Raw genomic sequence first — 25,568 nt, forward strand, 5'->3', positions numbered from 1 at the left:
TTTTTAATGGTTACTCCCTTTCTTCAAGTTAAGCAATGAAGTATATCATTCAACATTCTAGTTCAGTGTTCAGATAATGACGTTCCATGATGCACTGCTCGTGGTGATATATTGAAATCAAAAGGTCCGAAAATGAGTTTAAATTTAATAACAATATAATTGTTAATCATAATCAAGAATTCAAATTGATAGAATAGTCTTTAGAACTTCAAACTAATTTTGGTTATATAAATTAGTCATCCAACGCAAGCGTACTCATCGGTCATAATGTCACTTTCTATTGGATGAAGTTAAGGCCTATGTACGAAACATATCGGAAATCAATCATAGTTTCATTTTATTGAATTATCTATTTCATTTCATTTCCAACAATACAAAACATTACATAGGCCTACACATATTAACACAATATCAATGCAATGTATAAAACGAAGAAAAATACTCAGAAATTAACAATACTGGGCATCACTTTCACATGGTTTTGTGCAATTGAATTAGAATTAAAGTTGCATGAAATGGAGGGGACGTGCTAAAAAGTCATTTATCATTGATTTGTTTTGTTTTGTATAAGCCAAGAGCCATTATACCCAAGCAGGGCTGTGAAGATGCTCTTTATCCCACTACTTAGTAACTGAATCGCCCGAAACCGCCCATCAGATTTACGAGTACCCCCTAAATCGCGCAAACCGGCCGTCTGCTGTTTTATGATAGTTTTAATGCTTTACTATCATTACTGTTTTTATAATTATACCAGTATATACGACACCGGTCGCTCCAGAAGAGCATATATTGGGTCGATCCAGGGTCGCTCCCTTTGGTGGGTGGTCGCTCCCTAATAGCGCCATCTAACGTTAAATATAGGATTCTCGTACAGCGGAAAGATGAGTTCCCCCCCACCTCGCTCGGCCAGCCCCTCGTATGGTTTCCCATCACCAGCATCCATTTCCATAGCGAACCTAACAACAGACCCGCGACGGGCGCGCAGTGTGTACCAATCCAACGTGCGATTTCGGTACGCGGTGCGAAGATAGGCGCTAGCGCCGCCGCGCCGCCGTGCACAACATTCCTGACCAATTGCTAAAGCGACAAGTACAACAAACCAGCGCATTTAACGGAGAAATACATTTTATGATTCCAGCTTGTTTGCGTACAAACTGTACTAAAGACAGACGAGCAGGTGAGCTTAGTTGCTTGAACATTCCCCGTTGACATGCAACTGTTTCTGCGGAAAACTTTGCCATCAAGGAACTGATCCCCTCGAAATTGTCTTGGTAGATCTAGTTTGATTCAACGAACGTGGACGCCGTCGCGTTGGAATTAGTAACACTACTAACACTACAGGCCCACGCATTCTCTTTGGTGTGTAGGACTTCGACTTCAGACTGTAGACAACACACTGTCATTGAGTCGGCTATTCGTTCAGTAATTTTGCAAAGTCTGTGAACACATTTACCAGAGGAAGGAAGCTAGGCAAGAGAACTTGTACCTGAGCTTGATCACACAGTTCGCAGGATCAGCAGAGGATAGAGCACAGTCAGAGCTGCAGAGTTTTGGAAAGCTGCAGTGGTGTTTAAACCCCGCTGGCCGCTCTGACCATTTATTGTTGACCACTCTCTCTATCAAGATGGCTGCAACGGCTAGACACGACAGGGAAATGAAACAGAAAGCTGAGAAGGCGCTTAACAACCCAAATGTGGACCCTATAGAAAAATTGCGTCTACAGTGTTTATCGAGGGGGTCTAGCGGAATACTTGGTCTGGGAAGGTTGGTATTGACTGGAGTAACGTTTGAGCAAAATTTATTAGACATCCAGTCAAGTCACTGCACAGTGGCAGTGCACTGTACTCTGTAACCTGTAGCTAGGCTGTGTAGTGTAGATCTATAAAAACCGTTAGAACTTTCTTAACCCGGGGGGCTCCTTGTACACACTCACAGTTAGTATACTGTGGGAGCTCCTTGAGTCAAAAGAATGCTATCTCTAGCTGTGTATGTTGTGAAAGAAACACATATTTTTGCACCTCTATGTATAAGTTTCGTATTTTACCAGCAAAATGCTTACTTTATCTAATTGGCAATGTATACAACCACACGCGTGTGTCTTTGCCATGCAGTCGCTGGATACAGCCACACTCGTGGACGCGTGTGTACATACCACCCACACACACAGAGAAGCTCCATTGTGTAGCGGGGAACACGCTGTGTGTGTCCACTTCAACACGCGATGAGCCTACCTTCTAGATTAACCTTCGTGTTCCCCGCCACGCAAAGCCCCCCGTGTGTGCAACATGTACACACACGTCCACATGCGTGTGGTTGTATACACAGTTTGTTTCTTACCTTGTAGTTGTACAAAATGTTCACTTGTTAAAATTCCACATTAATCCCATCAATGTAAATTTCGTCTGGAAAAGACATTTTTTTTTTTTTTTTCTATGAGTTCATATCCCTCCCTCCCTTTCATTCTTTGGCTTTCGATGCAACCTTGGATCATATTGCACTTCCGGAATCACAAATTTAAATGCATTTGGCCCAGCTTGTGTTTACAGTGAGAAAAGACGGGAACGAGACTACCGTACCTGGGCAAGTCCAAGCTATTTTGCACCAGTAACGCGTGGGACATCACAAGAAGATTTAGCCCTATATTGCACTGTTAAGATTGAAATTTCATATGTTGGGTTGCTTTTGATAGCTAGTAGGTATCTTCATTCAAAACAATAGAAATAATGAGAATCAGGCATTCAGTATTTAATTTATGCAAATTTATTCTCCAGTAACGCGTGGGACCACAAAAATTGTCTTTTTTTTTCTTTTTTTACTTTTATCTCAATTATTGTGAAAATACTTGATATACTATGAAATCATTACAAACATCTTTTTCTACAACAATAACTGTACCTGAAACAAAACATTTCAGAAAAAATCATGAAACTGTTTTCTCTCAAGGTCAATTATAGAAACATAGGTATAGTAACGCGTGGGACAAGTAACGCGTGGGACATTTTTGTCACTATGAATATTGTGATGTGAATTGCACATTTGCTCAGAGAAACTTTAATATGGGTTATTTATTATCTAAACAGATGTACACTGTATTTCTAATAAATTCTTGCATATTCAAATGATTTAGACCCACCAGAACAATAGATATTTAAAAAAATATGAAATGCCTGTGTTATCCTTTATTTTTTGACATTTGACTTTGAATGTGACCTTGAAAATAGCATGTAATGATCTTTTGTGAATTATTTATCCAAAGTGGAACTTTTTACCAAATTTCAAGTCAGAATTCAGAAAATTACAAAAAATCCCTCAATAATGTACACATTTCCCATAGAAGACTAAAATTTAGTACACTTCCATTGACTTGTACACAAATCGTCCCACGCGTTACTAAAATGTCCCACGCGTTACTAAATCTAATTGAAAATTGCAAGTATGAGATTTATCAGACTAACTTTTTATCTCTTGGATATGATTAGGTCCATTGTGAATTTGGTCTTTTGAAAGTTTCAGGTCAATCAAATCATTAAATTTTATGCAAATGAGAAATAATGACCTAAAAAAAGTAACGCGTGGGACATGCTAATTTTGGCCCATCCCTCATTTGCATATTTAATCAGTTGAGAAACTGAAAATCACAGTCATGATAACTTGTTAGTCAGACTTAAGGTCACCATACTTATTTTCATAAAAACTTGTAAAAATTAAAAGATACATTTTAAAATGCAGAATTTTTGAATGTCCCACGCGTTACTATAAATTTTAATTTATGCAGATTCATTAATTTATTGCTGGTCATGCGGAAAGATTTTGACTTTTTCTTTTTAAAATTCATGTATTCTAACTTCTTAGCTTTCAAATGATACCAAGTTTAGGTAGATTGACCCATTTTGAATTTTCAGTCTTGTGTGATCAAATAGCTTGGACTTGCCCACCTCCAGAGGTTGACCAAATACGCATCTATTTTAAGGTCGCATTTGGCCTTTTAAGTGTTCACAGTAAAATAGAGACTGGCCTCGGCCCGGCCTCATTTTTTTTACTGTAAAGGAAATGGGGTCTTTGTAGATAAATATCGACATTGTTGTACTTCTCTACATGTTTATCTTGATGTTGTCAACAACAGTATGCCTTGCAGTTTGTCCATTTAATTTTGTGTACATCTGTCAGTCTTATGTCATATTGCAAAAAAAAAAATTGTGAAAAATGCACTACATTTGTAGTGAAGTAGTATTCTGATATTGATCTATAATATAATAAATTTACTGTAAAAGTGGTTTCTTTCGCATACAGATACTTTCGCGGTTTCCATCGGTGCCGACTTTTTCGCGTGTGTTTAAATTCGCGGTCGGCAAAATTCAGCTCTGTGAAATTCAGCTGTGAATTCGGCTGTGAATTCACAGTCAGCAAAAACTGTTTTATTTTGCACATGAAAGCCCAAACTATAATCCAATTATTCTTTTATTTGTTAAATAGAAATTAAAACTAAGTGTAGGCTTACCTGAAATCCTGTCTCTCGAGTACTTTATAACATGCTTGCTGTATGTGTGTTGACCATCAATACACTCAATGCGCGGAATCTTTGTGTGTGCATGTGCGCAATAGCTTTGTAGCAAGCGGCGAGTTCAAAACATTTCCTTGCGTGGTTAATTTTGCGCGACTTTTTAAAACATTTTCGCGTGATGTTAAATTCGCGGGTCAACCTCAAAGTGCGAAAAGGGCGAAAAATAAAACCACTGCGAAAGAAACCACTTTTACAGTGTCAAGTTAATCATTGATTAATTTTTTTTTTTTTTCTGCTGCAGGTGTCCAGGCTTTAATATGTTTTAACCTCTGACATTTTCTTGTAGGGTTTTCAGGATTATGGATGATGATGGCAACAGGTCACTGGACTTTGCAGAATTCTCAAAGGGCATGAGAGACTATGGAGTAAATCTTGAAAAGAAGGAAGTGAAAAAGATCTTTGAAATCTTTGATAGTGATGGGAGTGGGACCATTGACTTTGATGAATTCCTCATCAAATTACGGGTAAGTAAACTTTGAATTGAACTTGCTAGAAGTATCAACCATGCAAATAGTTCAACAAATTTGAGTTTCTAAAGGGAAATAGGTTGTAGCCATGTATTAAGTTCGACTAAAATAGTTTTTGGACATAAAAAGTAGTGTAGCTTGTCTTTGGTGCTCCTAGTGACACTAAAACATTTTTCACCTAAGTAATGTTACAGTTGTAGATAAGCCTTAAACTTACATCTTGCCTTGATTCTTTTGTCTAAGGGAAACTCAACTCAATTTTCAAGAAGATGTCAACAATAGTGGAGTACAGTACATAGTTGAACAAACAATCAATTACTGGTGCCTGTATCTAGTTTTACTTTAATCCTGTAACTATGCCAGTTAACAAATTTAATGTCGAGAGGCACTTATAATCCCATGAAGTAGATCTTTCTATGCAGTGTGTGCTATTCAAAGTACTGTATACCATAGCCCAGTACAGTCAAACCTGTCTATAGTGGCCACTCAAGGGAGACAAAAAAGTGGCCATTATAGACAGATGGCTGTCATAGACAGGTTCTTTAACATACTTTTCCTCTCAGAGGGAATTGTTTTTTGTGGTAATATACGACAGGTGGCTGCCATAGGCAGGTGGTTACTGTAAAAGACAGGTCTGATTGCACTTAGAAGACAGTATTTTTTTTTTTTCATTTTATCTTTAGTTTCAGGTGTCTCAGTATTAGTCTGTTGTGTGTGTGTGTGTGTGTGTGTGTGTCTGCGTGTTGTGTTAATGTTATTGTTAGACTTGAACATGAATTCAGTAAGTGTATTTATAATTGTATAAGAGTGTATCATTCCATGCTATGGTTATTGTTATCATATACTCATTACTGTCATATTGTCTTGATACCCTTCAATTAATTAGCCTTCAGGATGCTTCATTGAACACGTACACCTGTAGTATTTGACTGCTTGATTTCAGTATCATACAATCATGTGGTGTGATTATTGGTAAAAAAAAAAAAAAAGCTTTCATTGATGTATATGATTAAAATATGCACAAACATTAAAGATGACAGTTGAAAGAAACATCATGAATATTATATTTCACTTATATTGGGGATGGAGAACCATAATCTCTTTGTTATACTAACTTTTGTTTGTTTGTCTGTTTTTGTCCATTTTAAAGCCTCCAATGTCAAAAGCAAGGAAAGATATCATCCACAAGGCCTTTCGTAAGCTAGACAAGACGGGAGATAATGAGGTGACCGTGGATGACCTCCGCGGAGTATACAATGTCAAAAGTCATCCAAAGTTCAAGAGTGGTGAGATGACGGAAGATCAGATCTTCAGATTATTCCTGGATACATTTGACACACCCGACGACAAAGATGGCAAGGTGGGAAGAATTGTTTGTGTGTTGTTGTATTTGCTGAAAACTTACATTGTACATTGTGTACATCCCAGAATGCATGTTACCCACAGGTAGCTTTTAGGTTGAAATTCAATAGTTGTAATACTAAGGATTCAAATAAATGAACATAATGGGTTTCAGTGTAAAGAGTTGAGAAAAAAGTTATCAAGAATTTGTGGTAGGGTTTTAGATACGTGTGCCTTTGAGCTGATTTAATCTTGTCTCCATACGCATTGGTGTTTTTATTCAAATCCACCACTAATCTGAAAGTGTGGGACTGAGCCATATGAACCATGTTTTGGGACACAGACATTAAATCTATATGGCAGTGCATATTTGTCATTTCATAATGATCCTTAGAAACCAATGTAAGGCTGCTTACTTTATCGTTTAGCTTTCAAATATTAGTAATGCCTTTTTGCAAACAGCGCGTAACTAGTGTATTCTTTTTAATGATAAAAATGATGCCAAATTATATCTTTCATACTATCAGAGAGAAAAATGTGAATATGATTTCATTACAGAGACACTGATAAAGTGAATGCATTATAGACTGACAGTATCATGTATTCATAGTGGAGCCCTGTAGCAAACCAGTGGTTACTCTTTCAGAAACCTTGGTCTACTGCTTTCACTTGTTGGAATGGCTTCAAAGACTTCTTTTCTTTGCTTTTCTTTTTTCTTGTAGCAATTGCAACATTCAGTCCAGTCTTTTCCATCCCAAGCTAATGGTCCACATTTTTTTCTTCTTCTGTTATGAAGGTTTTCTTTGCAGCCTGTTCATTCCATCTTGTATTGATGCAGTCTAGAAGTTTGTCTGTATAGCAGACCTTTCCTTTCTTCCTCAGTTTTGGAATGATACACTGTATGTCACAAAACATCCTGTTCTGGCTAAAACTTGCCTTCATTTTCACTATATTGAATAAAGCTAGCCACTATTTTCCAGTGCTCTTCCATTTGAAAGCCATACATGTTAGTCTTAAATGTGTGGACTGTGGAAGTTGGACTTTTAGGAGAGTAGACAGCTTCATAAAGAATTGAGCATGTTGTTGATGAGCTGTATGTTGTGATTGAGGTGCCATTTATCTTCACTATTTGTGAAGAATGTGACTCTGAGACATCGAGCTCAAGTAACCAAAATAGAATTTTGTTTTGTCTGGCTGACTCTAGTATTAGTATTACTTGTGACCTTGAGTCACTCATAACTTCTCATACCACTTTCCATTGAACATTATCAAAGAGTGATTACATTCATGTTTGTTTGTGAAACCTCGAAGCCAATTAATGATTCCACCAGAAAGCACAGTTTATAGAAAAGCTAAGATTTCTCTTGAGAATCTACCATTATCCGGCCATGTCGGGACCGGCGCTCATCCGGAGCGAATTGGCCGGATATGGGAGACACAATGTTAATGTATAATAGCTGCCGTCCAAGCTGCTGCCCCAGTGCACTGGCAGCTAGGCAGGTAGCGTGCCCCGCAATGGTGGTGTAATCTATGCTAGCCTGCGCAAAATTGTAGTCCCTTCTTCACAAAAATAAAGTATATCTTTATGTGAAAATCATACATTTTTTACCTCATTAGATATTGAGAAACCTATCATGCACATCTTATGAAATTAGTGAAATAGATCGCTGAAAGTCACTGTTTTTTCTCAATTTTTGGATGAAAAAAAAAGTCCTTCACTGCGTGAACGCGTCCGGATAATAGAGGTTTCCGGATAAAAGGAGGCCGGATGATCGAGGTCGAACTGTATAGGGAAAGCTGCTCATGGTGTCCACAAAATTACTATGAATACACACATGATGTTTCAGGTGACAATGTGCCACATCTCAATAGAATAAAGATTGTACAGCCATTATGCACTTGTCAATTGTAGTCCCGGCCCATGGGTACCCGGGGATGGCCGGGACTTGCAACCAAATTGGGCGGGGATTTCAGCATTTTTTTCGCCCGGGTGGGTCGGGAATAGACCGGGCTTTGTATAAGGGGAAATTCACTGAATTTGCCCCGGTGGGCCGGGGATGTACCGGGGTGTTGTCGGGGGAAATTCAATTATTTTGCCCCGGTGGGTCGGGAATGGACCGGGCTTTGTCGGGGGAGATTCACTTATTTTGCCCCGGTGGGTGGGGAATAAACCGGGGCTTGTCGGGGGAAATTCGCTCCAACCAAATGGCAGGGATTTGGGGCGGTAATTTTGGTCGAGATTGAGCCAGATTTTGTTTGAGAGTTGACCATGACTTGTACCATTTCCAGTACGGTAATGTGACCATAAATTATTTCACTTGACAAGCAATTCCCCGCTATTGAGGACTCGGTAAAATTGCTCAAAAGTCGCGTAAACGCATGAATCACGTAAGAAAATAGAGCCTTGCGTGAAACATGCGCGATTTGTGCATTTCATGAATTTTCTGACGTGGAACCTTCGATCGTATTGTCCGCCCAAAAGTTGCGTAATCGCATAAATCACGTAAGAAATTTGGTTTTGCGTGCTTGTCGAGAATTTGATCATTTTCGCTGATTTACGCAATGAAAAAATCACCGATGAATTGCGCAAGAACTATACAGAAAGATCACGCAAAAATATAGCGCCAATCATACGTGAGTTGTTAATGATACATTAGTGATTCATCGATCAGATATTTCGTAAGTTATACATATGCGCTTATTTGCGTGTTCTGTTAGAGATACATAGGCCTACTCCAGTATTTTTTTTTCAGTGATTTTCAGTGATACAGTACGTAGGTGTTACAAGCGCGAAACATGCGTCATTAGTATTCATGTCAATAGTCAGTGGAGAGTCGTTGGTGAACGCGATAGGGGCAACATTTTCGCGAACAATCGCTGATATTTCATGCATATTTCGCGCATTGTTCGTGTAAGAACCACGCAAACTACGCAAAAATTACGTAAAATACAGCGCAATAATGCGTAAACTTTTATGCGAAACCGGAATTGCGTAAAGCGCCGATCCGGCGCACATCGGCTGACAACTACGAAGGTTCCAGGTTGTAGACAAACTCATGAAATGCGCAAATCGCGCATGTATCGCGTAAATAAGGCTCGAATTTCTTACGTGATTCATGAGTTTACGCGACTTTTGGGCAGTGTGACAGGTCCTCAAAACTCGGCTTCGCGTAAAAGTTTATGCAGTATTGCACTTTTTAACGTAATTTTTGCGTAGCTTGCGTTGTTCTTACACGAAAAACGCGCGAAATATGCGTGAAAAACTACGCTGTTCAAGCATACGTGAAAAACGCACGAAATGTGCGTGTGCGTGGAATATCAGTGATCATTTGCGAAAATGTTGCCGCTATCACATCCATGTGCGAATCATGCGCGATTCATACGCAATTCATTGCAATAAAGTGCAGATTATGCGTGATTTTCCGTGGACCTCAGTCGTCGCGCACAACCACGAATTTGCCCTATTTGGGGCCTTTGCGTGCCTATGCGTTGAAAGTGCGTGGTTTAGTGATTTTTTTGGGTGATATTTCCGTAGTTCATGCGCAATTTATTGATGATTTTCATCGCGTAAATCAGTGAAAATTCTCAACGGACAAGCATGCACAACCAAATTTTTTGCGTGATTCATGCAAACTTACGCAAATTTTGGGCAGTGTGACCGGGCCTTGAGGGTCGGGACTTGGCCGGGGATTTCTATGCAAATACGCCCAGCTTGTCGGGGACTTGGCCGGGGATTTCTGCACAAATATTGCCCGGACTGTCGGGGAATTGGCCGGGGATTTCAACTTCAATTTTGCCCGGCTGCCGGGGACTTAGCGGGGGATTTCCGTGAAAACTTTGCCCGACCTGTCGGAGACTTGGCCGGGACTTGGCCGGGACTTGGCCGGGTGGTGTAACATCCCAAAATTGCAAGTGGGATGCAAGTCGTGGCCATCCCCGGGTACCCAGGAGCCGGGACTTCAATTGACAAGTGCATTATTAAAAGTGATAAGCAAACAGGGGTGTTGGAAACATTGCAGCTGTACTTGGTACTGTATGTTTCCTGATTCCCTCTTTGCTTGTTCCGCTATTAAATACCATGTTTATTGCAATGTAAAAAAAAAAAAAAAAAAAAAAAAAACAGCAAAGGAATTTCCTGATAAAAAATTACCTTGCTCAGCCATGGTAAAGTGTAAGTGAGGTACCTGTAAATAGAGGTACTGGGAAGATATTTTGGTGAAATTTCCAAAGGCCATATTGGTCAGAGGTCACTGAACTCTGAGTAGAAATTAAGAATTTTCAGCTGGAAACTTCATTTTGTAATTAGGGAATATACAGTGGTAATAAATCAGCAGGATTGGTAGAAATAAACAGGAAAGCTTATGAAATGGTACAACTGTAGCAGTGAGTGGGCAAACGTCCAAGGTCGCTACACTTTTGCAAAAGAAGTAAAAAAAAAAAAGGTTGATATTCCAGCGATTACTCCAGCCAGGAATGTCTAGTGGTGATGAAGACAGTTGATGGGATAGGAATACAATCTACACATGATACATATTATGTACAAAATTTGTAAATCCACAATTATTTGCATGTACAAACGTGTAGGACACTGAATTTGTAAGTGGTCATTTAAGTCAAAAGCCAGAGATCAAAGTTCGTGCACCCGAAAAGTTTAGGTCGACCTTTGATGGCAGATACAGAAAATGTAGTGTGGTAAATAGGTACAATTTGTACATCCTGGTGGACTGTGAGGTGCAGTGAAGTCACTCTCGTTGTGTATTGCTATTTTTATGCCTCCACCACGAAATGTTGCCGGAGGCATTATGTTTTCGGATTGTCCGTCTGTCCTTACGTCCGTCCGCATTTGTTTACGCGATAACTTGAGTAATATTGACTGGAATTTTACCAAACTTGGTTCAAGTATAAAGTATGATGGGACAATAACTTAATTAGATTTTTGGTGAAATCGGCCAAAGGCCAAAGGTCAAAGGTCAAGGTCAAATCATGAAATTGTATCTGTTTACGCGATAACTCAAGACTGGATCAAGCAAATTTCACCAAACTTTGTCCAAGGATGATGTATGGTGGGACAATTATTTGTTTAGTTTTTTAGTGAAATCAGACAGAGGTCAAAGGTCAAATATCAAGGTCAAATCCTAAAATTTATCTGTTTACGTGATAACTCAAAACTGGATGAAGCAGCTTTCACCAAACTTGGTCCAAGGATGATGTATGATGGGGCAATTAGTTGAGTAGATTTTAGTGACATTGGCAAGAGGTCAAAGGTCAAGGTCAAATGCTAAAAATGTTGCTATTTCCCCCATATCCATGCAATGCCCGAAGGTATTTTCTTGAAACTTAGTGTAGACATGTACTACTGCATAAAGATTCTCCAGAGAGAGTTTCATGTCATAAGGTCAAAGGTCAAAAGGTCAAAGATTAGGTGAAAATGTTACAATTTCACTTTTCTCACAAATGGTTCAATGTATCTTCATGGAACTTGGTACATACGCATGTACTGACTGGCAGGGATTATCTAAGGAATTTAGGGGTCATGGGTCAATAGTCAGTGGTCAAAGGTCAAGGTCAACTCATCAAAATTTTACTATTTCCCTCATATACTAGTATAGCAATGCTTGCATTATTATTTTTAAAACTTAATATGTACATATGTAAATCCTAATGGAGATTCTCTTGGAAATTTCCTGCCAGAAGGTCAAAGGTTAAGGGTCAAGGCCAGGTTAAAATGCAAAAAAAAAAATCTATTTTATACTGAAATTACACTCTTTTCAAGATATTCAAGATATTTCTGACAAACCTGTCATTTTGATTTTGCCAGTTATGTGAAACTGTCTTCACACATTGTGAAGACATTGTACTATACACCTTGTGGGAGAATCTTGCATTTATAGCGGAGGCATCAGTCGCCATAGCGACATTTCTAGTTTATGTTATACTATTATCATTTATTTTGAAGTACATACTGTGTAGCCCATGCAATTGATGACATCCAGGCTTTGTTCGTGTGATGCGCACAAAGGGCAGCACATTCAAGCCAAGACTCAAATTGTGATGAGTGTATCCTATATTTAGTGATGAACCTCAACCAGGATCAAGATGGATGCAAATTGATATTAAATCATGTAACACTTTTGAAAAGTAGTCTGAATAGTGGTTGTACCCTCAAAGAATCAGTAAAAAGTAATTGTCAAGTCAAATTTGAGAAAACATATATTGCATTGAATGTGAAATAGAAGTGAAGTGGTTGGCAGTATTCAAATGAATCATGTAATCCTGAGAGATATCATATGTCGACAGAGTAGTACAACTTTTTATTTCCATTGTCTGCCACAACATTCCATTGCATTTATACACTGTATAAACGCCACATTTTGTGTACCAAGAACGATATGTCTTAAATTGACAAAGTTTGTAATGTTCACAAACAGTTAGCTTAAATGCACTTGACATTGAGCATTCACAGGGAAAAAAAAAATAAATTGATGGTAACTGTAGTCTGTCATTCATCACCCCTTATAGAAATATCAAATATCTACATGTATAGGTCTGTGAATGAAATAATAATAATGATAATAGTCAGTTCTTAGAACGCATAATACCAGTGATAGTCTCTATGTGTGTGCAAATGGAAACAAAATCTGTCAAATATTTCTCTATTCACATGTAATTAACAAAATTATCAAAAAGGTGAGTATTTAACACAGGTTTGAATAAAGAGAAACCAAAGCTAAATGTGTAGATTTATAGAAAAAAATCAGTAAAATCTGACATTTATCAAAGTTATGACAAAAAAAGTTTTGTTTTTTTCCAGACACATACAACATGTACATACAGCTATAATAGGGACATCACTATCATATCACTGTTTGTCTTTGTTGACACATGTCCATTGTTTGCATGAGGAGGCATGTGACATAAGTTGTACTGTAATGAAAAAATATTGAATGCCAAATATCACACCTTTCTTGACAATCAATTTCACTCTTGAGGCACTCTTTCTTTCTAACTTTTGCTGCCCCCGAAGAAGTGAAAATGGAGTGCATGGGAAACTGAAAAAATTTAAGAGAGAATTTTGGGAGGACAGGAGAGTGATATGGTTCTACTGTTTTGTCAAAATTGCAGTAATTGTTACATAGGGGCACGCACACCCCATTTTTTTTTTTTTAAAGAAAAAATAAAGGGGGGTGTGCGTCCGATGCACTCTCCCCTTGATCCGCCACTGTTACATGCAATTGTAACATGTGCTGCTAAGATTAAAATCCAGGGGGTACTGTAGGAGGGGTGTGGAATTGTGAAGCATACTGTCCAATTAGTGTCCATTTTATTTCCATGACATTTACAATGTTAACCTTTTCCTCAATTTGCCGTGCCGTTTTATTGTCCTCCTCAACCATCGTCAGGTGACCTTGGATGAATTCATGAACTACTATTCTAGTGTCAGTGCCTCTTTCGACTCTGACAGCTACTTTATCCTCATGATGAAAAATGCATGGAAGATCTAGGGCATGGATACCACCGCTGCCACGCCCTGTCTCCTCTTCTTGCTTTGCCACCGTCATCTTGGCCCCGTGAGATTTTATCTTTGACAAGCACCTCTGTCCACGCACGTGCTGCAAAACCGTCCTTTATTAAATACAACAGACACTTATTACTCCACAGCAATGTTTTCACTCATTTAGCTCTCACTGGGACCAATGCAATTGACACAAACACCATCACAATGCCTCAACAGACACACATTGCATGCCCACCATATTGTATGTGTGCACACCTGATGATGCACTCTTTCCAGTAGCATAACAATCTTTATCAAAGAATTACCTTTAAGTTTATAAAAGTATCAGAACTGAGCTATGTATCTTAATTGTATTGTTAGATTGATCCTTCAATCCTCTCTCTTTTAGTGTTCAAAAGTTCAAGATTATATGCCACCAAAAATGCCTACCCGCCAGAATCTTCAAGCATTTGACAGTGGCTTTATTCACTTCAGAACTGATATTTGTTTTGTCGCGATGTATATGGTTTGTCATTGCTTCTGTGCCTTGCATGAAAAAGTCATATTTTCTGCACATACATGTATCTATTCCTTTGTGACTGTGACGATGGCTACAGTATACAAAATCATTATTGGGAACATTATTTGTCAAGTCAGTCTGTTGAATATGTTGCTGTGATCACGATTGCTGTCGGGCATCAAGCATTCGTGAGAAATACTGTCAATGTACGGTATTTCACTAATTTACAGACACTTGTCAAAGCATATAGATGCTCTCTCCAGGTGTAGTTCTGATAGACTAGTACCCTGTTCATACTGAAGGCGGGTTTCAGAGCCTCTTTGATGAGGTAAAATCCTGCTTAACAGTAAAAGCGGTCTCTTGTCTGCATACTGCTTGGGCTGGTTTGCCCAGGCAGCCCCAACTACTAGCTCTGGTCCCCATGGTAAATGAATTCCTCTCTGATACACGGCACATTCTTATATGAATTTCTGACATAACTGCAAACATGTGTCCATGGCTTATCTTGTTTAGAGTCCAAGCTGAAGCATAAGATGTATTGCTCAGTTCCACACATTCAAAATCATGCATGTCTTGTGTCAGGTTTTAAACAACAACCACGTTCACAAACATTGGCTTACAGTACTTGTACACTATTCTTTTTAATCCTGTAAATGGACTGCACAGATCAAGGCAGTTTTTATGCCTCCACCACGAAGTGTTGCCAGAGGCATTTTTCATTCGTACAGTTGCATGATTAAAAGTCACAGCTTTCCTTTCAGAACAGGGATCTGGAACTAATTCTAAAGACAATTTCCTCTCGGCTTTATAGTCAACATTCTGTATGTGCAACGTAAATAAAGAGTGTGACACTTTACACAACATGAAGATATTGTTATAATGTGTCATGAACCTTACACATGTGTGAACTGCATGCCATCCACTTAATGGTAGATATCATGAAGCAACTAGGAAATGCCATGACCATTTAATAAAAAATGAGCATTTAGAATTTAAGTAAAATAGGGAAATAGTTTGTTTAATTCCTCACTTCTCATTTTCTAAGTATTTGGTAATGTCAAATTTATATCTTTATGGAATGTGGTGATTATTGATACTTCAAAAGTGTGCTGGTAAAATGTATTTTGAAAAGTATGATTGCACACTTTGGATAGGTTTTGAAGAATGGTTAGTTTTGACCAGTAATTATGTTTTGCGAGCTGCTAAATCTGGCATTATTGTTTTATTTTTTGTTATGTATTGTGTAGATTTTTATTAAGCTGCAATGCCACACCATGTTTGAATTTTTAATAGCTGTATAGAGAGTACGGTATACAATAAACTTGTAAACTCAGAATGCGAGGGATTTTATTTTAGATTTGACCTGAAATAAGAAAGTTATGAAGCTGAGTGTGGTATGTGTTCATCTGTAACAGTGATCATGTTAGTTCTCAGGTTTACATGCAGACTGGAGATGATCACCTCATATTGTAAGTTGCAATTAACCTGCATGTACATGTATAAAAAAATCCTCTCATAAAACAAGTTATATCCATTGATACAAAATTTGACATAAATTATTGGACTTACACTTGTACATCTATAGGTCAAAAGAGATACTTTGTGCAGTTTAAATCAGGGAGTACCGTCAAAATATTGATAGGATACTCTCTTGGAAAGTAATTTGTGGTGTGTACACAAACATGAACACACAAATGTTCCCTAACCCCATTGAATCATCAGTGGTGGATCCAGAGGGGGGTGCAGCCGGCTCACGCCCCCTTTATTTTTCGTTAAAAACAAAAGAAATAAAAAGAAAAAAATGAAATGAAACCCGGAAGTGGCACCAGAAACATTAGTTGCGCCCCCCCCCCTTTACAGAATTCCTGGATCCGCCCCTGAACATGGCAATAAGACAAGCACAAAATAATTTTTCAGTTTTTTTTACATTGCAGCATACAGCCATTTGGTGTAACATAAGGCATTTTAATGTTTATACAATATAATGATACAATTGTACAAATAACTGTGACTATACATGCATTTGAATTGATGTAATGCATTGCATGGGATTTTTGCAAACTATTAAATTTTTGTTCAAATTTCATTAAGTACATACTATACAATGTGTGGACATTCAAGTTTCCTTTAAAGCTGAGCCATCATTTCCTGTCTGATGACGGCACTCATTCAGAGTCACAGACATTGTGAATATGAGGCCTAATCTTCGTCACCATGGCAACCATTCATTATGTGTGAATTGGTGTGTGAGCATTGCAGTGACCTCATGAATGTGATTGTATCAATTCCATGATGAGGTTAGAACTATAGATTGTAAAGCAGTTACACAGCACAGGATGCTAGTGAGGAAATGCAACCCACATATTGATTTTGTGAATCAAAACTTTCATGATGTCAAAAGACTGTATTTGTTGCTAATCTAACAATTCTTTCTCCCCCATGATTTTTTTTATAATGTAATACATTGTACATTTAAATATCAAATATTATATATTTTCTTGAAAGTAGATTGGACTTACAGATGCTAAGTTTTATTTTCTGTTGGATATACAGTAATTCTCCTTGCCACACTACATTATAGTGTCACAAATGTACACACAAGTAGTTATGTACATGGCTGTATGCATGGTTGTTTAATGTGTATGTACACAGGGTGACCAGATTAATGGAGAACATTCTATATGATATAGATATAGTACATACAGGCTGACCAGATCAGTGGAGAATTTTCTACATGGTATACAATGTAGCTACAGTACATGTATGCATGTGACAGGAAATACATTATAGCTCACTCAATCTAGAATGATTTAACCCATTCCAGAAAATTCTAGGAAGTGCTGGCTGAGTGAGGCACTGCCCTTGTAACCCAATGTGATTGGTAGTTAATTTTGGCAATGATGTTTATGCACATAGTTAGGCAGTGAGTCATCCAGGATTCCTGGAATTTGGACTTACTAGTATGTTCAGGTATGTGGCCCCAGGTTGGAGAAAATTACAGAATGTACTAGAAAGGGGTGAATGGATAGTATATAAGCTGGAGAAATTCTGCAGTAGGCAGAGTACCCAACACCTCTGCTCTGAGAGTTACGTCACTTCTGGCTCTGAAGCGACTTGTTATAGTCAGTCCTGTGTTACCTGCTGACCTGCTATACAAACTGTGTTTATGGAGATAAGGCCTGGGAGACATTTTGCCTGCAGAGAATTAATTTGTCTACATTGGAGATAGACTCCATATTTTAGTGTCAACGGACATTATTACGGCAAAGCTGTGACGGGCTGGATTCCTTGCTGGACATTATAAAGTGAATCATCATTCAACGCATCAACTGGACGTGGTCGTCATAACGTTTGGATCCTGCACGTTTTGCTGTGGATATATACACCTTTATCATGGACTTTACCCTGGATTTATAAAGTGGATTATTGCAACCAGTGCCTTTGGAGTTACGTCGGAGGAACCATTCATCGGTGCGTCAAGGATCATTCATCGGTGCATCGAACATCGTATCTGGACACTGTCAAAGGATTACTTGCTTTCAAATTTGGCTGTAAGTGATTTCACTACCGATTTGTAATTGTTTCTATTGATCATTATTGTACTGATGTGAAAACCGATTACGAGTCTGTACCCACAATATCACTGTTAATAAACCGCCTGAACATTAGTTGATTGTTTCTTTTGTGCGATCATTCTCAGAGTGATTTTGGTCGTAACAATAGTATCTTTTTTGATATTTGTTGTTTGTTTTTTAGACACTTTGAAGGCATTATTTACCATTTACAGATGAAATAAAAACCCAGCTCTAGTACTTCAAAATAGTTCTAAATGTAAGTTAGGGATCACAGAAACTACATGTACCAGTGTAAAATTTTTAATCGTTTTGATCGATATTAAGTATTGTGTAGTACACAATGTAAAGGTGAAAACTAGTTACACTTATTGTATAATAAAATTGTTTTTAGACTTAACCATCCACAGTTAGGATTTAGTAAGAAAACAGTGATATCTCCTTATATTTTATTATTTTATTGCAAATTTTTTTTTTATATGGTAGGATGTTTTATGAAACAACTGACCTAAGCATAGTATGCATCAAATGTGATAACTCGAATATTTTTTTAAATCACTGCTCCCAATGGTAAACAATACCTTTTAATTCATACTTTGTATCATACAACAAATGTATGTAAGTTACTTACTCAAATATCACTCCCTTTTTCCTGACTGGGTCAGTTTAGGTAATACTCTACAATGTATACATGTTTTACTTTCTAACATTGAACTTTGGTTGCCCTTGGTAGTGTACTATAGGACTGTGTCAGATTATCATTCTACACAAGTTTGTGAACTGAACTGAGCACACACAAATCACATACAGACGAGCAGAAAAAGTTTAACAAAATGTCACACCCGATCACCCGATGTTATTTTTATTTTTATAAAGTTGGGGAGGCGGAGGCGATACCCCCCCCACCCCCCCCCCCCCCCCCCCCCCCCGCACTGTCCATGAATACAACCACATACAGTGTTGGAAACATAAATGTGTCATCATTTTATAAGGTTTTTATCAGGTTATAATCTACAGTGCATTTTTTTTTGGGTAACATGCAAAAAAAAAAAAAAAAAAAAACTCAAATGAAGTCTGTATCATATCAGGGCTGTATATTGTTTGCCTAATTCTCTCAACAACCAAAAGGGAAAAATCATTTTTTAATAGTCCGAAACAAAATTTCTGTATCCTAATAAAGGTAGTTCAAATATGTTATTAACTGATGTGGATATAATTGTGGAACAATATGGTTTGTATAAATACATTGTTTAACATTTAATTGTAACTCAATTCAAAACCTTGTACACTTTAGTGTTTACACAAGTTGCTATTGATTTTCTATATCTACTCTTATGTTGAAAAGTTTAGTAACAGAAAGTTCTGAGGGTTTTCTTCAAGACTGTGAATCAGTAAAACATACAGATCCTTTTTTAAGTCTATCAGTACTAAATTTTTCCCCATGATACAGAATGTTAAAGCAGCAAAGTGAGTCATTAAAATAGATTTTGCCTGTGGCAGAGAATTTGCCTTCAAGGGATGATGGAAATACAATGAAGTGATGATTTTTTTTTTTCACAGAATACCTCAGAGATTGAGAAAAAAAAATGTTCATGAAATTGATTATTGCTTTCAACATCATGCTTGGTCTGAAGTAATGGCAGCATGCTAACTCTGTTCCATGGAATGGTTCATTTCCCGTTGCCATCACTACTGCGATATTAACATGAGTGCTTTTCATCACGATTTTCAGTCGCCTAGCCAAGAGCCGCCTGAACTGCCCAGGTGCAAATGAATAGCTGGAATGCACAGTGAAGGGGGTGGGTAGGAAAACACTGGAATGTGCATTGTGAGCTCATCTCTTTAACCCTGCTGGACTCAGATGTACATAAAAATGCATCATCAGGCATGTTATATATATGTATATATATATATATATATATATATATATATATATATGAATTCTTTTTGTCTTCCTTTTGTTATGTATTCAGTGATGAAAAGTGGCCATGCTTGGCTGAGCTACAATAGCCCAGTGGTATACTGGCTGATCATTTTGTAAGAACTGAGATATCTTTTCTCAGGGCACATTTACATGCACTGAGACTGAGAGGGCTCAATTGGTGTAGTCTTCATGACTGCAAAATGTCAGACAAGAAATGGATGGACTTACTCAAGATGAATGCAAAATGTAAAACATGCCTAGCATGTGAATACCAGGTCTCAACATCTTTCCAACCCATCATTATATATGTAGAAGCAACACGGAGTACATGGATTTTTTTCTTTGTTTCCATGGCAACAGAAGTATTGTCCGGGAAATTCTTCCCTTGGTGATTAATTATAGAAGTTCGCTGTATGTGCGTTGATACTTAAGCATCTCTTTGTTTGGATAGTAAAGAAATTATACATATTATTCAAGATACACTGCTAACATTGTACTTAGTAACTGTACACTGCAATATACATTGCACATACATGTAAGTGTATCTTCAAAGGGTTGTGTGTTGCAGTGGTTTAGTTAAAGATTCTTCTGGTTCTTATACTCTGAGCTGATACTGTAAAACCAAAAATATTTGCTGCATGAAATTTTTGCCAATTGGAGCTGATGAAAATCCCTGTGAATTGCCACTGGCACTCAATGCATATAGTGTATACAAGAAGTTTTGCACACATTTCAATTTTGCGAATCCTGGCTCCTTACGAAAAATTACTTGCACTCAAAAATTTTTGGTTTTTATACAGTATACAGAATGAACCAGAACATACTTTGTACTGTGATGCAATCTGCGTTCTGGGGATGTGTTGTACAAGTAGGTCCATATAATGTACATGCATGCATGGAATTTTCAGTTTAAGTCATTACACTGTATTCTCTGTCAAGAATTGTAATTTTACTGTTCTTCTGTCATTTCAAAGGAGACATGCTCTGTTACTGTCAGTACATGTTAATATGATGTGTGCCACAAGTTTCACATGTTTATGTACAAGTACATGTCCTGCATTTTTGATTGATAGCTTTTTCATCGCTTTTATGTTCATTTTATTTCTTTTGCCATACAGCCATTCATCACACTGGTATCCTCCCGTGAAAAAAATGTTGTACAGGATTTTGTGATAATTTGCTTTTAGCTGTCTGTTTTGTGTTATATTCTGTTTTTTTCTTTGTTGTTAAATTACCTCCGCCAAGGAGGTTATGTTTTTATCAGTGATTGTTTGTCTGCTTGTTTGTCTGTTTGCCAAATAACTCAAAAAGTTGAGAACAGATTTGGATGAAACTTAAAGGAAAAGTTGATAGTGGCACAAGGAACAGATGATTCAATTTTGGTAGTGATCCAGGAAGTTTTATGCATATGATTTTTGGAGGATTTTAGGGTCTTATCGCAAGTAGGGTCAATGAACTTGGGACACATTTAAGGTTTGCACACATGCACTAAAGCATGTGTTCTGCTCAAGGCACAGTGCAGCATGCTGTGTGACGTAAACGAAAGGTTTCTTTATTGGGAAATTGGGCGATTTTCAGCATAGTGTGTGTGTAATTTGGCGGAAATGAGTTGCAGTGTGCAAAAGGCTTGGCTGAGGTCTGCACTCTCCAAGTGCTTTTCTACATGTAGTTTATTGTTCGTTTTCAGATTTCATAGTCTCAGATAAACTCACTGTTTTCTTTGCATATTCCCTTTTCCCCAACCATAAAAAACTAAAACAAAAAACTTAAAACCACCACCAACAGACACTAAAACTATTGAAACAGGGTTGTATAAAACACTTTAAATGTCCTTCCTTCAAAACCATTGGCCTTTAATTTTTGTGGAGTTTCATCTTGAATTGAGACTACAAATAGGTAAATAGAATACAAAATAATCATTTAGCTTGGAAGTTATACTATGGTTGAAAGTTTGTGTCTAGACCATTACCTCACATAACAATGGTACAGACTATGTTTTGTGCTCATGTTTGTCTGACAAGCAATACAAGTACATCATGGGCCATTGCTTGTTAGCACTAGTCTTATGCTCAAATTGAGGTGATCTATGGAAAGTTTAGATCTTAAATGTTGTATACAGCAGATTCAATATTCCTCCTTGTAGAGAATGAGCATTTGTGTCATATTTCTTCTCCTATGGCAAGAAATACATGTACATAGTTGTACAGTGTATGTGCTAGATATATTTTGTGGGCACCTGCAGCTGTGCAAGTCTGTACGTATGATGCTGTTTCACCTCTGTTGTTCTAAAGTTCAACATTTGCAAATGAATTGTTTGTATCTAGATACATGTATATAATACCACTGGAAGAACCCTTGTTGATTTTCATATTTTTTTTTTTTCTCTCTCTCTGTCATTCCTTCCAACCTCCAGATTACGAGTGAAGAGTTTCAGAACTACTACGCCGGTGTGAGTGCCTCAATTGACAAGGATTCCTACTTCATTTTGATGATGACAAATGCCTGGAAGTTATAATTTAACTCCCCAATCCCCTTCTCTCCTCCCTGTGACTTGCATATGCTACAATAAGATTCTTCTGCTTCATGCTTTAAAGGAGAGAGGAGTTTCATCAAGTGGTGATTTTTGTAACTTTTTTAAAGATTTTTTTTTTTCCTACTGTACAATATCAGGGAGTGTCTTGAAATCAAAGAGGTTGCAGTGGAGAAAAAAATATGGACTACTGACTCCAATATGAAGAAAACAAAATGTGCTGTGTGACCTGTGCTTGCAAAGGGAATCAAGCTCGCTACTAATATTTGAGATCATGCAAAATTACCCAATAGATTTGTTGATTATGTAATATATGACAGTGTTTATAGGATTGTTTTCTTCAAAAATCTTGTTTTGATGTATAGGCATAAGACTTTCTAATAGTAGACACAGATCTTGTCTTTATTGTCGTGGCACATGTGTTTCAGAATTGTGTGTGCAAGTAGTAATTTTGTCACAACATGTATGATATACAGTATTTGTAAATTAATGAGTGACTTGGTGGAAGCAGTGCACTGATTACAGTAGTTGAAATGACAAAGAACAAGCTACTGCCGTAAAATTTGCTCTAAATTAAAACAAGAAAAAAATATGATAGATGTACTACAAGAGTGATTTACACATTTCAAAGATTTACAGTTGTATTTTTATACTGAAGTAGTGAAATACAGCTGATACTAGCTTATCCTTTCAAATTACACTATACACTTGTAGTACATTGTTCTAAAGAAATCAATTTTCTTTGTGCCAAATCCAGAATTCCCAAATCCCAATAGTGTGAACCTCCCTCAAGGTTGGTCTTCTCCCTGTTTGACAGAGGAATGATGCTTTTAGCTAATCTTGGAAGATATTCAGGATTGTTTTTTATTTTTGTTTTGTGTGTTTTTTTTTTTCAAGAATCATATAATGTAGTTAGAAAACACACAGATATAATCATTAGATGTGCAACTGTGTATTCTGTGTACTACAATGTACCTGGCAAATACTTTACTCCTATTTCATTAGGAGTGAAAGACGTGATGCATGCACATGATATAATAAAGCTGTATTGTGTGGAGTAGATGAGGTATCAAAGTAATGAATAGCTCAGTCTCATTAAGGGGAGGGGGGCTCGAGGCAGACATAGTATTATAAAGATAGTAACCTTTCTGTAGCTATGAATATTGTCCATATTCTTCACAGACTAATGTTAATCCTTATTATCACACAGCATGTGTTGTCGGTACAGCATTCAGCCACTGTATTGACCTTGCATTCAGTCGTTATATCGGGGAAACTGTGTCAAGCACAACGCAAGGGTAAAGAGCCCTTGCTTTCATTATGTGGGTCAGATGTATTTCAAGGCAACCACTTTTTATCTCCTGACAATCTAGAAAGCAAGCTGACACATGTATCTTGTCTGTTGACATTTACACAATAAAGGGATAACTCTATAAGATGTGGAAAATGTTATTATGTGAAATAAGATGTTAATGAAATATAAGAACAGCATTCAAATCTGCCACAACGTACTAGTGTGGATTTCTAAGACATGACAATCTACAGGGTATGACTTGACCAATTCAGGAATTCTTTTTTTAAAAATTCTTTTTATTATTGGAGTTGATAATCTGCCCATTTTTCCCCTGTGATATTATCTTATGAGTATTAATATTATTTTGAGCAAATTGAAATGTGAGATCGTCATGTTGAGTAGTGTTCTGCTAAATGTGATTTTACATGGTATGTAGTCAGCTCTCATTACAGTGAAAATGATCAGCTTTTATTATGTCTGGATCTTTGTTTTGTTTTGCTGTTCATCCATTTACTAGGCATTCCTCCAGGTATTCATCTCCAGGTATTCATCTCACAGGGGAGATATGTTCCACATAACTACACATTTATGAGAGATTTACATTTTTGCCACTTGTTGCAGATCATTGCTTATACACAATGGCAAGCTTTTTCCTTGCACACTCGTTATTAGCTGGTACATACCATTGGCCTGTACGATCTTACCAAGGTATACTCCTTCAGTTTTTTATTCCAACTTTTATTACCACATATGCATTTAAACAGCTCTAGTAGTCGTTGGTACTTCTAACAATGATGAGCATTTATTGTGGTGTTCACTGTTGCAATAGGTGCATCAAATTTACACTTTCTGTTGTGAAGGCAATATCACCACAAAGCAATGTACATTATGTGGCCTATGGTGGATTGCTATGTCCATTATATCTATTTCAGGATTTCTTGTTTGAATTTACAGTACATGCCCAGTGTTTCATCTGGTTATATATCAAACATATGATTTACATGTGTAGGTACATAGAGGGAGGAAGATAAAATAATTTATGATTTTAGTGCAACTGCAGTTACTGTTTGTGTGCAACAAAGAGGCACGAAGTGAGATATTGCGTGATAATTTGAATAGAAAACATGAAAAACAAAAGGATTTAGAATTTATTCATATGTGTGATTTTGGTTCAGTTTATTTAAATATGCTGTGTATCATCACTAGAAAACTAGCAGGATGCAAACAATGAACAAAATTTGTTTTATCATGCTGCTTAAATGGTCTATTTAAATGTAATCAAAGATTGACTCCACATATTTCATGCTAAGGAGAGAGCATAGATTTCTGAGATGCCCCTCTTCTGATAGTAACCCTTGTTTGAAGATATGCCTTCTGTTTTCCTCTGCATATTGAGGAATGGTTTAAACAGCAAACACTTCTGAGAAGAAAAAAAAATGGTATGAAGGACTTTTCTTGAACTTGAAAGAGGTCATCTTACAAGTAAGTTGATCCTGTGAGGTACGTGTATTTCAACACATGTCATGTTGGTGGAATTTTGTGAAGACAGATAGATTTGTTTCATCAAAGATATATTCAGATATGTGTAGGATGCAATATTAATAGTTAATGAAAAATGTAGTAGCATATCCTGTGCAGTGTGAGGTTACTGGTAATAACTCTTTAATGGCTAATTATTACTCAGTATTACATGTATGTACACATGTATACTTCATATGATAAATCCTTGATTATGATTGGCAGGAATTGGAGGCATGAATTCCATAATTGCCTTAAATTTAAAAAAAAAAAATAGTACAAAACTGCCCCATAGTTCCTAAAATGTTCATAGTACTAAACAGCCCTATTGTACTACACTGCCCTC

At 37.3% G+C, this 25,568-nt stretch overlaps 1 protein-coding gene across 1 annotated transcript; it reads left to right on the top strand.

The window, feature by feature from the left end:
* Positions 1-1,561: 1,561 nt before the first annotated feature.
* On the top strand, positions 1,562-22,420 carry LOC140236923 (calcyphosin-like protein). Its single transcript, XM_072316860.1, has 4 exons — positions 1,562-1,764; positions 4,848-5,025; positions 6,179-6,388; positions 22,294-22,420. Exons 1-4 carry the CDS (start codon positions 1,625-1,627, stop codon positions 22,393-22,395), a joined length of 630 nt encoding a protein of 209 aa, XP_072172961.1. The 5' UTR covers positions 1,562-1,624; the 3' UTR covers positions 22,396-22,420.
* The last annotated feature ends 3,148 nt before the right edge of the window (positions 22,421-25,568 follow it).

Source organism: Diadema setosum, chromosome 13, assembly GCF_964275005.1.
Source record: "Diadema setosum chromosome 13, eeDiaSeto1, whole genome shotgun sequence".
Classification (NCBI taxonomy): domain Eukaryota; kingdom Metazoa; phylum Echinodermata; class Echinoidea; order Diadematoida; family Diadematidae; genus Diadema; species Diadema setosum.